Source organism: Gallus gallus, chromosome 10 (genome assembly GCF_016699485.2).
Source record: "Gallus gallus isolate bGalGal1 chromosome 10, bGalGal1.mat.broiler.GRCg7b, whole genome shotgun sequence".
NCBI classification, from domain to species: domain Eukaryota; kingdom Metazoa; phylum Chordata; class Aves; order Galliformes; family Phasianidae; genus Gallus; species Gallus gallus.
Genome location: NC_052541.1, coordinates 6,050,327 through 6,067,133, shown reverse-complemented (window position 1 = coordinate 6,067,133; position 16,807 = coordinate 6,050,327). Strand labels below are relative to the sequence as shown.

The following is a 16,807-nucleotide window of genomic DNA, read 5'->3' as shown; positions in this document are numbered from 1 at the left end:
TATGTACATCAGTGTACATGAGAGTAGGTTCTAGTTCAAGTAATCTCAAAAGTTCATCTTACTCCTTGAAGAGCTAGAAGAAATCTCTGTATTAGCTTAGTTCTTCCAAAGGGCAGAACGCTTTGGGAAGAGTGTGTCAAAATGCCTCACTTAAAACACTGTATTAACATAAGACAAACTTTGCTCCAATACTAAGGTAAGTTGGGGTTTTTTGTTATTTTTAAGTGCTGCAGATGAGTCTGTTGTATAATGGTATAGTTGATAAGCAATTGATGGTAGTCATAGTATAACATCCTCTAGTTGAAGCAGCAGGCAAATTTTATGCATGTCATCAGTCTCAATTACTCAAACACTTTTTGTATATATATACGCATGTATAGAATAAAAATATACACACACACACACATGATTCTAAGCGGAATACGTTCTTAATTTCTAGGCCAAGCATGAAACTGGTAAAATTCAGAAAAGGAGATAGTGTGGGCCTGCGGCTCGCTGGTGGCAATGATGTTGGCATATTTGTAGCTGGTGTTCTAGAGGACAGCCCTGCAGCGAAAGAAGGATTAGAGGAAGGAGACCAAATTCTCAGGGTATGTTGAATATAATACCATAAGTGTTCTGTCATACCAAAGTGGATTTTATTTCTTTAGTACATGTTTATTAGATGACTTGGCAGCAGAATTTCCTTTTACTGTTGCTAGGAAAGTTTGTAAGTCTTATGCTCAATTTCCGAGACTAAACTCAGTTCAAAGAAAATGCCTCTAATGGTTGAGCCCCGCTAGATTCTCAAGTAGGCTTCTGCATATTGCAGTTAATACTACCGATGTTTATAGATGCTCCGTAATATTGATCTAAAGTAGTCAAAATGAGCAGCTGTCCAGTGTTCCAATGGTTATACTTTTCTCAAGGAGTAGTATTTTTTAGAGCTGTGTCTTCTTGAGATCCATGTCATTGGTGTGCATATATATTAAGCTGAGTAAACAACCTCAGCAATAAACTAATTCAGTTTACCTGTTATGTAGCTGTGTGTCTATTAAATGATGTATGCTAAATCAAACTGATTACTTCATTGATGCTAGGTTAATAACGTAGACTTCACAAATATCATCAGAGAAGAAGCTGTCCTTTTTTTGCTTGATCTCCCTAAAGGCGAAGAAGTAACCATTTTGGCACAGAAGAAGAAAGATGGTAAGTATTTGTATATCAGGAACAGTGTAGTGGACTGATTGGAATCAGATTAAAAAAAAAAAAGTTACAGTACAGTTAAGAAGGGATAATTATTGGCTAGCAGGAGATTAGCATCTTACAAAGGCTATTAAAAGTTCTTTTGGCTTTGGAATAGGCTACCACTTCGAATGGACCAAAGTTTGATATGATAGTAATTTATTTCTTGAATAAGGAAAAAAACCCAAGGAAACAAAGCCAAAAAAAAAAAAAAAAACCAACCCAAAAGCAGACTGCAACATGTTTTTTTTAAAAAAAAGCATTTAATGAAATTGTTGGCAATAAATGTTAGGGAGAGGGGGAGGAGGGCAGGAGAGAGAGTCTGTTTTATGCTCTTCTGTTTAAAGTGGGTACTTACCAATTTCTTTCTCAGTGAGATTCATTCCTTCCAGGGGAAGTGGATTCAGTTTATACTAGCAAATTTCTGACAGCAAAAGTTGAATTTACATTTGTAGTGTTCTTTGTAATAGTTACGCAGCTTAAAACAGAAGCTCTGAGTCATTACAGTTTTCCGAAATAATATTTAAAACAAGGAGAATTAAGAGAAGATGAAACACTGCTTTAAGTCCTTTTTGTGAGCACTGCGACTGCCATTCACTGGGACAAATATAACAGCAGGCTTTTTTCTTTTCATAGTTTATCGTCGCATTGTTGAGTCTGATGTAGGGGATTCTTTCTATATCAGAACTCATTTTGAATATGAAAAGGAATCTCCTTATGGACTAAGCTTCAACAAAGGTGAAGTGTTTCGGGTTGTGGACACGCTATATAATGGCAAACTGGGTTCGTGGCTGGCAATTCGAATTGGCAAGAATCATAAGGAAGTTGAAAGAGGTATCATACCTAACAAAAACAGGTACGATCTTAACATATTTATACTGCTGTTTGAAAAGTACAGTTTTTAATTATACATCTGTATAACTTGCTGGGTCTGGTGGACATCAGTCTGTAGAACTTGTTCAGCTGGTTGGGAAAAAGTGCCTGTTAAAACAGAAATCAGATTGATGTTGGACAGCTAGTCCATGATTTGATTTCAACTCTTGTACATCCACGGAAAAAAAGAAACAGCTGTAACATAGAACTTTCTTTTGAATGCAAGACTCAAAGCTAGATGAAGCTTTAGAAATCTGATGTTGGCCTGCGTAGTTTATTCTTAAGCTTTCTAAGATAGAAGCAAGGAAAACTTGGTTCAGCTGATGGTAGGCAAGCATCAGAAACTGGCTGCTTTTGTAACTTGTTGGGTTTTGTTGTCGTCTTAGAGCTGAACAACTAGCTAGTGTACAGTACACGCTTCCAAAGACAGCAGGAGGAGATCGAGCGGATTTCTGGAGATTCCGAGGTTTGCGTAGCTCAAAAAGAAATCTCCGAAAAAGTAGAGAAGATCTTTCTGCTCAGCCTGTTCAGACAAAGTTCCCTGCCTATGAAAGAGTTGTTCTTCGGGAAGGTATGATTTTATTCTTAAATATTTACTGTTGCAGGCTAGCAAATTGCAGAGTTTGCTTTGTATTCATCCATGTATTTCAAAGTATGTTGCATTAGTTTTCAGCTATCTATGTTTTTTTTTCCTTTCTAATCTAGCTGGGTTTCTCAGACCTGTGACCATTTTTGGTCCAATAGCTGATGTTGCACGAGAGAAACTAGCCAGAGAAGAACCAGATATCTTTCAAATTGCAAGTAAGTGTGAGAGAGGGTTTTCATGCAGCTATGAAATTGCCAGCTTTCTTATGCTAGTTTATTCCTCTGTTGTTAAACACATCAATAAATAAAGTAATAAAATATTAACATTATTAAGTAACAGACTATATATAAGCTTTCTCACTGCTTAATTGATTATGATGATTCTCTGTAGGCAAAAGTAATGTTTGTTCTATTTGTGGCCTTCCCAAAATTTATTTTAATTCAGTACCTTATCTTACTCCTAAGTGCTTCTGCAAAGGTGTTGGGATTTTTGAGGCCAAATGGATGGGTAGCTGTTTCTTGTATTTTAAAGCTAGAGGAGTGTTCTCAACCTGAATTTATGCCGAGTGATAAAATAGTTTGGTCTATTTTAATATGGAAATACAGAGTACTTTGTAAACTTACAACAGATTTTTTACTGTGTCCTCTCTACCAGAAAGTGAACCGAGAGATGCTGGTACTGACCAACGTAGTTCTGGCATTATTCGTCTTCATACGATAAAACAGATAATTGATAGAGTAAGTCTTTTTACTGCCACTGTATGTCTAACACAAGAGGAAAACTGGTTCATTAAATAAAATTTTGATGTTTTAAAGATACAAATGCAACCAGAGCTTTCTCATCTTCTGTTGATTAACTTGAAAAATAGATTCCTTCTTCATAACTGCAATCTAAAAGGATTTCTAGGCTTTATTCCAAGGAGTGTTGTTCCCTCTCCTTTACAGCTGTTTTAAGTTTCATCCTGCTTTGCCTACAGCCACAGCATGTCCCCTACCCCTTCTGATTACAAATAATACAAAAGAAATTTGTAGAAGAAAATCTTACTGAGTGCTTCACTTTCTTCTCTCTGCTCTTTTTATCATAACAGGACAAACACGCTTTATTAGATGTCACTCCTAATGCAGTGGACCGTCTGAATTATGCACAGTGGTATCCTATTGTAGTGTTTCTGAACCCTGATTCTAAGCAGGGTGTGAAGACCATGAGAATGAGGCTGTGCCCAGAATCACGAAAAAGTGCCAGGAAGCTATATGAAAGAGCTCACAAGCTACGCAAAAATAATCACCACCTCTTTACAAGTAAGCAATTAAAATAGCAATACTAATTAATCCATAGTAATTGAGAGAGGAGAAGCGTGATGAGTAACTTGTCTCCAGACTTCAGCAGGAGTTTCCTGTTTTACTAAGTAAAAATTGCTACCTACACTTGCTCTTAATTCTGGGTGACTGGATGTCAATTTTTCTTTTAAGAAATTAAGCCGATTTTGAGAATTACAGCACGCAGTGATTAATGAACTTATTAATGCACTACCATTACAATTAATAGTGAACATAATTTATTATGTTATGATATGTTTAGTTTGTATATTATCTTCATGGCTTTTTCAGTGATTCCTTTTCCCTCTGGATTTTTTTCTGTCACTTCTCTTCCTTTAGAGGAGTACAGATGCATCTCTTAGCTTGTTTTATGTTACCTGTTTATCAGGCTTTCCTTTTTTTCCGTGACATTTTTTCCTGCTCTTACTATGACCTAGTGCCTATCTACTGGTTGCTTGCCTTATTCTTCTATCCTAGTTCACACAGGCTTGCTTATGACTCCAAGACTGGGAAGCTGACAGAAAACAAATGTGTGTGCTTCTACAAATAGTCAAGTAGTTGTGAACTTGTTGAGGCTTCCCCATTCAAATACGAACAGTCCCTTGGTGTGTGAATTGTTTATGGCCACAACTGTATAAATGTAAAGTTATTTGAAACATCAAAATGACATTACAAAAAAATCTGGTGGCACTGGAAGATGACCATCAGTTATAATCAGACATGGAATAAATAGGACGAGGATGTAATAAAAAAAAAAAAGCAAACAACTTTTTAGTCTGACTAAATTAAAGCTTCACTTTACTTGTAACTCTTTGCAAACTGAAACCACGTCAGGCTTTAGAGTTGCTTTGAATATCGATATTTAAATTGCTACCTAAATCTTACAACTTAAATTGATTTTAGTACTGGTGGTACAGATTATTCTTAAAAATCTACAGAATTTGAAAGTCCAACTAACCTGCTGTATTTCTAGCTACCATTAACTTGAATTCAATGAATGAAGGATGGTATGGAGCTCTAAAAGAAGCAATTCAGCAACAACAAAACCAACTGGTGTGGGTTTCTGAAGGAAAGGTAAGAAATAATTGTATGGTTGGTTGAGAGATGAGGTGACAAAAATGTATCAGTTTACTAGGTTATTGATGTTGTGGTTATGAGTGTATATTTCTGGAATGGAGTGTTTTCCTTTTTTCCTCATTATGATTTTAATGATCATTCGAAGATTAAAACAATAATGCTTCATGACTATATGAACTACTTTAAACTGATTTGTCATTGTATTAGTGCAGTTACTCTGTTAATGAGGGCTGTATGCTTGTCCTTGTACATGTAGCAGTGCAGTAACAGTGGGAACATTTGCCTGTTGACACCTCTTACTGAAGGATGTATTATTGCTTTGCATGAAAAAGCATCCAGTACACACAAAAGCTTCAAGCATCAGTATGCTCTGCTGCATCAGTACTATAGGCTGTGGTTATCCTTGGAATTACTAGTTTTTTCTATTAAAAGCAAGCAATATCTTCACTTTCTTTCTGATTTTTGCCTTCTCTCAATTTTGAGAACACAAATAGAAAATATGAAAGTTAGAATCCTTTTCCCCACTAAAACTCCAGTTGTGTTGTCTTCTGAAGCAGCATGTCTTACTATGTATGTTAGATCCATTCTATTGAGGAACTAATTTCAACAGGAATGCCAACTTCAAGTAAGCAAACAATGAGTCTGTTATCATTACATTTTTCTTGACATTTAGGCTATTTATTTTTGCTCGTGCAGAACTTATTTCACCTTCTTAGATCAACCTCCAAGTTAGTGATTCCAGTATGAGGACAATGCTTCTAAGTATAGGTTTTTGTGTCCAACAGTGTGATTTCAATGGGTGCTATGTACTGTCCCATTCCTTCCGGTGGCAGCCATCTGACACATTAGTACAGTGATGTAAAGAGCTAGACTGCAGAAAAGGCTCTTAGATATAAGATTAACAGCTGCAATTGAAACCTGATTTCTCCTCCCCTGTGATATTGGGAATTGTGGAATTCCAACGTGCTGCTGTGCTGCTGGATTTTGAGCATTACTGACACTTTAAAATACTGGACTTCCTGTTGCGGATCAGAGCAAGATAGATGTTACATTACATTTATTCACTTCTTCACTAAAAATATGTATTAGTTTTACATTGCAAGAAGAAAAGCATACTTTGAAAGATATTTCAATAAACACGTACTCTTTAATTTTGTTTGATGCAGGCAGATGGTGCTACAAGTGATGACCTTGATTTACATGATGACCGCCTGTCTTACCTCTCAGCTCCTGGTAGTGAATATTCTATGTACAGTACAGACAGCAGACATACATCTGACTATGAAGACACAGATACAGAAGGTGGTGCTTATACTGATCAAGAACTGGATGAAACTCTGAACGATGAGGTTGGAACTCCTCCTGAATCTGCTATTACACGTTCTTCTGAACCCGTTAGGGAGGATTCTTCTGGAATGCATCATGAAACTCAAACTTACACTAGTTACGCATCTCAAGCTCAGCCTCAGCCAAATCTTAGAATAGATTCTTCAGGATTTAAAACAACTGCTTCTCAGCCGGTAAGGAAGTATTTTATAAACTGACCATTGTGCGTTTAGTTCAGGTAGCAATTTCTCCTGAACAAGAAATCTATCTTTATAGTCTACTTATAAGTGTTACGTGCGTTCAAGAATACGTGAAAAGCAGTAATGTGTTGCAGTGAGTTGGGGAATCAGCTTGCACTACCCATGTTAGTGTTTCAGATAGGAGGATTGAAGTACCATTCTACTTTGATTTAATGTTTTTTCTAAGTGTTCAACATAATTTCTGGAAGTGGTAGTGCATGATACTTTCAGTACATTTCATTCTGCATGTAGCTGAGTTGATCAAAGCATCAGTTTAAGTTACTTTTATTATAAATCAAAAAGTCATACAATGATTCGATAGCAGTGTATTGAAAATATTTTAAACACTTCACAGAAAGCAGAAGCATCACCTGCAGTCCCTTACCTTTCCCCGTCGCCTGAATCAAACCCAGCAACCTCATCAACCTCTGCAGTAAATGCTAATGTAAACCTAACTAATGTCAGACTAGAGGAGCCTACTGCTGCTCCTTACAACTCTTATCAACCACAAGCGGGCCCCTTAAGAACATCAAGTACTGAGGGAGCTCATGTAGTGCTAAGAGATCAAGAGCCATCATCCTTACCGCCGCATATAGATCCAGCAAAGGTACCTGTGCTGCACTGTTGCGCTGATTTCCTGCTATACATCAAGCTAGCACATGATTATATTTTTCTTTTGCCATTATTTGGAGAATTCTTCTGTTTTTTTCCCCTCTAGGAGATCATGCAGGTTACAAAACACAGTGCATCTAAATTGCTAAGCATCATCTAACATTTTGTGTGCATGGCTTCGAACTATATACTTCCCACCTATCAAAAAGATGACATTTTATATAAAAGCTGCATTCTGTATTTTGATTTTACTTTACATGTGACCTTTTCAGCTTGTCAGTGCTCTGCTGTTTGTTAATGGAAAATCTATACTTTTTTCTTGTTGATGAAAAGTCTGTTCTTCCTTTAAAATGACAGACTTTTTTTTATATATTTACCTGTTGATTGTGAAGATAAATCCGATTTATTGGGTAATTTTAAATGCTTCCCTGGCAGTGTTTGAAGTAAATTTATGTACAAATTTCTTTACTTTCCAAACAAACCTCTCTCTTCCCCTAGCAAAAAAATGCTGAGGGGAAGCAACACACGACCACCAACAGAAGTCAAATGAGAGACTGTTACCTTTGGCTTTCAGTTCTAATCTGTTTGTATGTCTTTGCTCAAATGTGTAACTGCTATGAATCATTAATCATCAAGTTCAGCTTCCTGTGATTGCGGACAACTGCATCAAATTATTATACTTCTAAACAAAATTGAAGCCAATATGAAAACTTAAGCCAATTTTGAATAAAACTTTGCTCTAGTTACTCCTCATTTTAAATAAATTGAAACATGTCTCTATTTAACAGGTATACAGAAAGGATCCATATATTAGTGAAGAAGCATCCAGACAAAGCTATGTCTTAAAACAGCCAGCTGTTAATCACCCAGTACAAAGACAGGAAAGAGACCCAAATCTGATCTATGAATCTCAGACTCAGTATGCAGAAAAACAACCAAGTAGGGAGTACGAGCAGTCAACATACAGGTATGATTCTACAAACTATGTAGATCAATTTTCTCGTGGGTATGACCCTCGTCTACATTATGAAGATCGTGCGCCTCCCTATGAGGAGCACTGGTCATATTATGATGAAAAACAGCCCTACAATCAACCAAGAACAGCTTATGAAAGCCAGCCTCCTAGAGATCTTGATTCCAGACAAAATACAGAAGAGAGCACAGAACGCAGCTATTATCCGGCACAACCCCGATTTGAGGAACCTCCTCCGATGAGCTACGATGGCAGACCTCGCTATGAGCATGCACCCAAAAACTTCAGCTTGCCACAAGTGCGGTATGAAGATCAACATCCTGTTGGCTATGACACACATGCGCATGGTAGATATAAACAAGAAGCTCAGCCATACCAGTCAGCCATATCTCGATCTCCTGAACCCAAGCAGTACTTTGATCCACATGTGAGGGGCTATGAGCAAGGTCCTCCTCAAGCTTACAATGCAAAAGCTGGACAGTTTGAGCCTTCTCATAGCACTTCAGGTGTTTCTCTTCCTCCTCCCGCTTCTTCACAAACAAAACCAGAAGTTTTGCCTTCCAACAGTAAACCACTGCCTACACCACCATCTCTAGCAGAAGAAGAGGAGGATCCAGCCATGAAACCACAGTCTGTGCGAAGTAGAGTTAAGATATTTGAACGAAGAAGATCGCCATCTCTGGAAAAAATGAAGGACCCCAGTGACACGTCAGTTGTCAAAGTAAGTCATTTAAGTTTTGCATGTTTTTATTTTTTTTTTAATTCTTGTTTCACTGATGAGATTGAATTGCTGGTGATAAAATACTGTCTTGGAAAGTCAGCTCTGTTAGTGGAGCAGACTCTTAGCAACCTAACTGCAGTTTGTTTTAAAAGCTGAAGTTGAAAACTAAAAAGGATGTTGCGATGTTGAAGACTGCCTCTTTCATTTTTACTAGTCTTTCATGCTGTTTCATTCTGAAGGAATAAGAAAGGGAGGGCTGTGTTAGTTTTCGTAACTCTGACACGCTGCATCTTTCCAGATGTTAGAAAATGTGCTGTGCTTCTCTTTACAGCCTCCAGAGCTAGCACCGAAGCCTACGCTCCCAGCCATGAGTGGTCCAAAACCAACTTCTCAAAGCCAGTATGAACATGATAAAACAACTTACAGGTAGATGCACAACTGATAATCAAACTTAGCTTTCGATACAAGATAAAGAGTGTTCAGACAGTACGTTGTAGTGGTTCAGACTGGAAACTGCAGAGTGCAGAGGGGGGTGTCAGTGTAATTTATGTCAGTAGTAAATCAAGAAGTAAAGCCAGTTGACATGGACATAATTACTGAGAGGGGAACTGGGATACAAAATGATTTCTTGGGGCATTTTTAAGGAAGTAAGTTTTAATAAGGAAGAAGGTAAGATGGAGATGCTGGGTATATTTGGGACAATTTGAAAGTGAAGCATAAGTGAAAAGGTGAGATGATAAGTATTTTCTTCTTGCTGTGTCGCAGCTGTCACATCTCAAGACTACATAGATTAGCAGTATTGTATGCAGTTATAAGAGTTATTTTAGTTGGTTTATTACTAGTTAGGTTAAGAAGCAGGATTTTAATTCTTGTAATTGTCCTTGTTAAAACTGTGCAATGCAACTGTGCGTTATTATTCTTGGTTAGGGCCCCAGAACCACAGAGACCTCAAGTGAAGCCACCTGAAGATATCGTGCGTTCAAATCATTATGATCCCGAAGAAGATGAAGAGTATTACAGAAAGCAGCTCTCATACTTTGATCGCAGGAATTTTGAAAATAAGCCTTCTGCACAGGTTCCTGCCAGCCATCATTCTGACTCCACTAAACCAATACATTCACAAAATCAGCTGAATTTCTCCAATTATTCTAAGTAAGTTTTGGGGTTTTATTTTCTTTTTAAATTTGAACAAAGGAAGGGGAGAGGTGTAAAGGGCTAAAAATGAAATTCTTTCCCTGCAAATAGTTTCAAGAGTTCATGGTACCTAACTGATATTTTATGTTCATAAAGTTCATTTCTCTGTATAGATATGGTGTCAATCTGCATGTTTTTTGTAAATGACATGCTTAGTTCTTGTAGGTTTTAGGACCTTTAACATGCTACTATCACTTTTTAATGTGACTTGAAGTATTTCCATAGTTCTTAAATATTGTTCAAAGCAGAGTTTTTAGCTTATTGCAAGCTTTTATTCTTCAGATCCGCTTGTACACGTTAGCTGTGTTTGACATTAGGAAAGTGAGCCTTTTGGGAATTTTGTTGATGCCAGAATTTAATCTGTTGATGGAAACATCTGCTTCCTTTATTGTTCTACTTCCTTACTTAGAACATTTTGATACAGCAATTGTGTGAAAGTTCGCAGTACAAATTTTGCTCAGGTAGAGGGCTGGTTGTCTTGGAGAGTATTTAAACAGGTTTTATGAATACTTTTTACAGTTATTTACATCTTCAAAATTTATTTAAATTCAAACCGTAATGTTTTTGTAGCTGTCCATGTGGAAAGCTATCTCGGCTTGATTAATGAAGGCTGCAAGTCAGGTGACTTTTGAAGGCTTTGGTTGTGCTCCTACTTGAAATCTATATTATTAATATTTGGATCTAGCAGAAACACTGGCAAGTTTAGTGTAAATGAGGTTTTTATAGTAAAATAATAAATTAGCTTGCTAGTTTATACTTTGTGTTTTATACTGTGACTGTGTTCAGGCTGTGTCATGTACTCGATGCACTGTGTTCTAGTGCTTGTCTTAAAGGATTGGAGTTGAGGCTCCCAAATACTGTATGTATTACTGTAAGGTGGTCCATCACCTCGAATCTTTAGGAACTGAAAACTTGGGAATCTTTCCAAGAATCTTTCCAAATATCTTGGTAGGTTTTAAAGGAATTGCTGGTTTTATTGTAATCAAGAAGTCTTCACGTGGTAACGATTTCTTATTTCACTTTTTTATATGCTCAGGAGTTAATGTATATATTGATCTGTAAGCAGTTCTGATTCTCTGTCAACCATGTTGTGCTTCCTTTTCTTTTTTTTTGTCCTGCATCTTGTGATAGAAAGGTGGGAGCATTAATGTCTTGCTTTCTTGACATTGCAGGGAGGCCAAAAAGTCTTGGTTGGCCTCGCAGTGCATTGTAGTAACTCAGAATTGTTTTCACCTCTCAAAACAGTTTGCTACAAATAGTCCATTTTGATCTGTAAGGACCTGACTATGTTGCCATAGTAAATGCAACTAATGCTTAGGTTGGAATCCCGTGAGCTCTCAGCAAATAATTGTAAAGATTGTAGAATTCTTTAAACAGAGGATTTGTACATTTGTTACTCCCTGCTTTGTTGTCAAACATGGGAGAGCACGAGCAATTAACATCAACTGTTAAGTAGTTTGCTGCAGAACAGCTAATTGTTGAGATAAATGGTTCCGTTCTTCTATCTACCAGTCCTGGCCGTCACATTTCTATGTTTTGACTGCTCAGTTGTGGGTTTTTTTGTGAGTTACAGATTTGAAGGCTTGTGCCTAGAGGAAAGTAACATCTAAATGCCTCAGAGAAATAAATCAATACTGTTTTTAAGTGTGATACAGTTTCATGTGTCAGGGGACAAAAGTGTGTAGTATTTTTCTTTTAAGGAAGAACGTAATCCGTAACAGAAATAGGAGGGCATGGGAAAGAAAATGTACCCAGGGCAGTCCTGTACAAATAGACAAAGGATTGAAATACTAATGGTAGTAAGTGGAAATAAATGAAAAAACTACTCAGCTTGACAGAATGGCCTCCCGAGGTATACTACAGAGTGCTTGTTTAGAGGCACAGAAGTATTGCTGACTGGAGAAAGCATTTGTCCTCAGGACTTTTCCCTTTAGCCAAATTCCCCTTTGTACCGTTGCCTCCTCTTTATTCATCTTTTTTTTCTAGTCTGTTTATGTGGTAACTCTGTCAATGTATTCTTCCTAAAGCAAACAAACAAAAATACAGGAATAAATTTGAACGGCAATACAGGAACTCATGGTTATACCATTGCTTGTTTTATGCACTTTATTTAGGAAACTTGTGCCACTAATAAAGCTGCTTTGTAAGAGTAATTACTGTAAGCATGTTACAGTTGTCAGTAACTGTAGAATAAGAGATAGTTTCTCCTACTTCAAGAAAGCAGAACTCATGTGGATGTGTTTCTGTGGCTCTGGTTGGAGCAGCTTGAGAGTACTGCCCCTGTGGCTGAGCAGTAGATTTGTTCCTATGTTGTTCAGTGTGGTATACTGCAGATTAGTGGTAGAGTTTGCCAGATTTTGTCTCTATGCTGAGATTTATAGGCTGTTGCACACTGGTTTGTTCTCATAGTTCATTTCTGGTTCATATCTAATTAGAAATGACAGCTTTGTAAGAAACACAAAATAGGAAGCAGCAGAGCTTTAATTACAGGAACTTCATTTATACACCCACAAGTTGTAAGCAGACATTTTGTTGTGCACTGATTTCATTAGAAGGGAATTCTGAACAATGTGGTTATGATTTTGGCTGACCTTTAGTTGAGGAGTGTGTAACAAAGTTGTGCTTCATATCATACATAACTGCTGACCGACTTTGTGTTGTCACTGCTGGCCCTTACGCTCTCTCCATCTAAACATACAGCCCTTCCACTTTTTTCTTTAAATTCCTCAGCTGGCAAGCATTTCCTGAAGGTGTGGAGAGTTGTCTGTCTGTTGCTTTTCTCCCTCTGCTGGATGATAACCCTCTCTGGGAAGCAGAGTGCTGGGCAGTTTGCAGAGGAAGGAGCTACTGCCCACCTATAGTGTAGACAGCAGTGAGCAAATGTGCAGCCATAGCTTCTGCTGTTGGATAAATGGCTTTATCTAAATTCAGTGACAACAGAACCTTATACAGTGTCTCTGAAGGATCTTTTTTTGAAGTGTTGCCTAACAGTGACAAATTCATACAGGTATTGCTCACTAAGCATTGTGTTTATGTGGTCATCAAGCAGACTGCCAAAAGTTGATCAGCCCTTTTCTTCGTTTCATGAGATTGTCCTCCAAAGCATTAAGACGGTGGCTGTTGAAAATTATGAGCTGTCATGAGCACACAAAGTGAAGTCATGATGGAAAGCTGTTCTAATCTAGAAATTTTTTAACTTGCTTTTAAGTTACATGTTAAAAAGGAGGGTTTTTAACATGTTGCTGGTATGTTTATGACTCTCCCAGTCTCTCCTCTAGTATACATACACGGTTGTTTTAACATACAGCTGATGGTTGAACACAGTCTGAAGCATTTCAGAGTGTGGGCTCTGCTATTGGATAAGCTGGTAGAGCCATTGAAATATATGCTATGCTGAGGGAATGTTCGTATGATCTGGGGGTACAAAACCAGAAACGTGCTGTGTTAAGACTGAAGAAAGATGAATGGAAACTGGCCATAAACAAGAGAGTCTGTTAGAATGTTGAATTTAGTGTTTGTGTTTTCAGCATGTCGACTAACTCTTTGTTTATACAGATCTTAACAAATGGCTTTGCCCAATCTCATTCTTACTTCCATTAGCTGTTGATTTGAAACATGACTACCTAATTCACTGACAAAATCTCACGTTACTGTAGGGGATCGTTGTGTACATATGCATTTGGTAAAAGCATTGTCAACATCTCTGCTAAAAATAGCTTTTGCTGAAACAACCTTGTCATATGAGACTGCGAGGACTAGTGTAAAGCATGTGGAAATGATATGCTTAAGATAGAATGACTATTTTTCTTTCATTCTTCTATTGCTGTTTGCTTTGCCATCACCTAGATTTCTTGGCTCTTACACTAGCTATGACTACTTGAAAAGGAACATCAAGTGGTAAGACTTGTTGATGTGAGGATGTTTTCAGGTGTCCTCTCACTGTTACATTTTATCACAGGCATTATGTGCACTTGAAATTTTAAATACGTGAATTCAGAAAGTTATTACTGTCTATTGAAGTCCAAAATTACAGGGATTTGTAAAATCAATCATTTTCTGAAAGAAACTTTTTTGAGGAATATTTCTAGTATACACAAGAAATATTAAAAAAAAATGAGATTTTTAAAGTTTACAGTATGCACATAAAGCTAGTGAAGCTTCAGCTGATTGCATTTCTAATTAAGATGGCATTGTTCAAATACTGGGTGTATTTAGAAAAGTTATACTAAAACTCATCTTCCTTTTGGCTAACTGTATTTACCAAAAACAACCTATCAGCCCCTTGAGAAGAGGATTTATATTCTTATTTTGAAGATGTGCTAAACTGGAAAGTACTTTCTTTATTGAAAATACCCCTAAATGAAATTGAAAAATGAAGATCTGTAGGTTACTGTACAAATACACCTGAAATGTCATCTGCCTTTTGTTTGCCTTGGTTTGTGTTACTAATCTTCTTAAGATTCAATGTTGTCTTGAAATATCTTGTGCTTATTAATGAATGTTTTTATACTAGAGGAAAGATATTTAAGAAAAAGTGCTTTGATGCTTATAGGAAAAAGGTGGAAATCGGGTGATCGTAGGAGAAAAATACAGCAGAAGCTCAGAGCCCTGAGGAAACAAAACAGTCTTTCTTTTTTCCATTCGTTTCAACAGGGGGAAGCCAACTGATGCTGAACCAATGGATAGATCTGTTGGTGACAAGCGCTATGAGCCAATCCCTCAAGTTACAACTCCTCCTCCTGCTCCTTCAGTACAGTATACACAACCTCAGTCAATTAATAGTCCTGTCCTGTCTCTCCCAGCGCATCACAAGCCTGCACTTTCTGAAGGTGAGCAATTAGAATGCTAACCTGCTTGTGTGATACAGATGTAATACGTCAGGTTCTTTTGTGAATGCTTCAGCATGTGTAAGCTGGTAGCTGTGTTTCTCTTCAACTGATCTTTTGGGTAATTATTAATAGTTCTTTCTAAGTTGAGGTTGAGTTTTGAGAAATGATTGAGGATCTTATCTGAAACTTTAATTTCCAGGTATTGTTAGTCACAAGAATTCTTTTTGTTCCAAAATTGAGTGGTCTCAGAAAAGATTAAATAAAACTTTGAGTATCTAGATGTTCCTTATGCTTTCAGATGAGAATTCTTTAGGCATGAGTAATGGTTCTAGGTTTCTGAAAACAGAAGTTTTTTCACATCCTTCAAAAGATTGCCCAGGCCCCCTCAATTTTTGCACTTCTTTGCAAGTGTGTAATGATATTGTAATACCTGTTTTCAATTTTTCAAAGTACAAATTAGTCAAACTTTCTTATTGAGCGATTATACCATTATGTCTAACATGTCATTATTTAGTGAAACAATGGATAATGGTGATTTTTTTTATTGGAATGAAGTGTAATAGAACAGATTATCTAAGAGAGCTGAACGTATAAATAGGCATTTTATATAATACAAAAATGGACTAAATGTGCCTACTGTGTGTGACTAGAAATTCCTGATAATTTTTCTTCAATCTGGTGTTTTCATTTGTATTGCAGTTAACTCTGTGTCTGACCCTCCTCCACCTCAGAATAAGCCAGCAATTTTCAGATCCTCTAGAGAGGACACTGTGCAGTCTACTTTTTATCCTCAGAAAAGCTTCCCTGACAAAGGTCCTGTTAATGGAACTGAACAGGTTCAGAAAACAGTCACTCCTTCTTACAACCGTTTTACAACAAAACCTTACACTAGTGCTGCGAGGCCCTTTGAGCGCAAGTTTGAAAGTCCTAAATTCAACCATAATCTCTTGCCAAATGAAGCTCAACATAAACCAGAGTTGCCATCAAAATCTCCAAATTCTCCTCAACCAATTTTGAAAGCACACAGCTCATCACAGCCTCCTGAGTTTGACAGTGGAATGGACACCTTCACTGTACAGGTTGACAAGCCTAAATATCAACCAAATAATGTAAATGCTGTGCCTAAAGCCATTCCTGTAAGGTAAGCTTCTTGGGTTTTGTCTCCAGTAGTATGTCTGTAGGAATTAATCTGTGAAACCTCTGTGAAAGCTTGCTTTTGCTGTGCTTCCATATTCTGTTGGTGTCAGTTCATAACAAAAATAGCTTAAAGATTGATACTGTGATTCTACAGTTGTGCAAAAGAGCAATGAAGAGCGCTGAGATTCTTAACATGAGTCCAGTGTCGTGATGTCACTTTGCTTCATCACTACAAAATGGCTTTAATTTTCCATTTCTCATAGTATAAATAATTAATTTGTTCTTCTTTGTTTCTAAAAGATAAACTTCCTTCCTAAGAATAGCTGTCACAACAACTTGTATTTTCTCTATGTGCTTAGAGAAAGTAAGTTCATGCTATGTTTGTATAAAAGGTATTTCAAAAGTAGTCATAAAAAGCAAGTCACTCCATCAGTTTTGTTTGGCTTTCTTTTCTATGAGACCAAATAATGCAAACCAAAAGAACTATGTCACCAGCAAATGATAGCACTCTAATCTTAAACTTTGCTGACTTAATTATGTTCATTAATATTTTCAGAATAGCATTTTTTATTATGAGTTTAAAGTTAGTAATGAATAAATCATACTTAATCTTGCTTGCTTTTTCAGTAAATCGGAAATTGAATAGAATAAATCCTATTTGCTCTTAATCTTAGGAATGTATCGTTGCTGTGCAGTTGCA

General features: G+C 37.0%; 2 protein-coding genes across 10 annotated transcripts in view; both read left to right on the top strand.

Annotated features, from left to right (window-relative positions):
• The window catches only part of MPHOSPH10 (M-phase phosphoprotein 10), a 1,076,704-nt gene that overhangs the window by 817,463 nt on the left and 242,434 nt on the right, over nucleotides 1–16,807 (top strand). The window lies entirely within an intron of this gene.
• Nucleotides 1–16,807, top strand: part of TJP1 (tight junction protein 1) — a 156,083-nt gene that overhangs the window by 132,475 nt on the left and 6,801 nt on the right. For all 9 annotated transcript variants that reach the window (XM_040706827.2, XM_015278975.4, XM_040706828.2 and 6 more), the window contains 15 exons: nucleotides 440–590; nucleotides 1,080–1,188; nucleotides 1,861–2,080; nucleotides 2,484–2,668; nucleotides 2,803–2,898; nucleotides 3,338–3,420; nucleotides 3,771–3,981; nucleotides 4,973–5,073; nucleotides 6,243–6,596; nucleotides 6,997–7,248; nucleotides 8,042–8,947; nucleotides 9,279–9,373; nucleotides 9,875–10,099; nucleotides 14,795–14,970; nucleotides 15,670–16,111. In XM_040706827.2, the coding sequence (XP_040562761.1) occupies nucleotides 440–590; nucleotides 1,080–1,188; nucleotides 1,861–2,080; nucleotides 2,484–2,668; nucleotides 2,803–2,898; nucleotides 3,338–3,420; nucleotides 3,771–3,981; nucleotides 4,973–5,073; nucleotides 6,243–6,596; nucleotides 6,997–7,248; nucleotides 8,042–8,947; nucleotides 9,279–9,373; nucleotides 9,875–10,099; nucleotides 14,795–14,970; nucleotides 15,670–16,111 (3,606 nt within the window). The remainder of the gene's footprint in view (nucleotides 1–439; nucleotides 591–1,079; nucleotides 1,189–1,860; nucleotides 2,081–2,483; nucleotides 2,669–2,802; nucleotides 2,899–3,337; nucleotides 3,421–3,770; nucleotides 3,982–4,972; nucleotides 5,074–6,242; nucleotides 6,597–6,996; nucleotides 7,249–8,041; nucleotides 8,948–9,278; nucleotides 9,374–9,874; nucleotides 10,100–14,794; nucleotides 14,971–15,669; nucleotides 16,112–16,807) is intronic.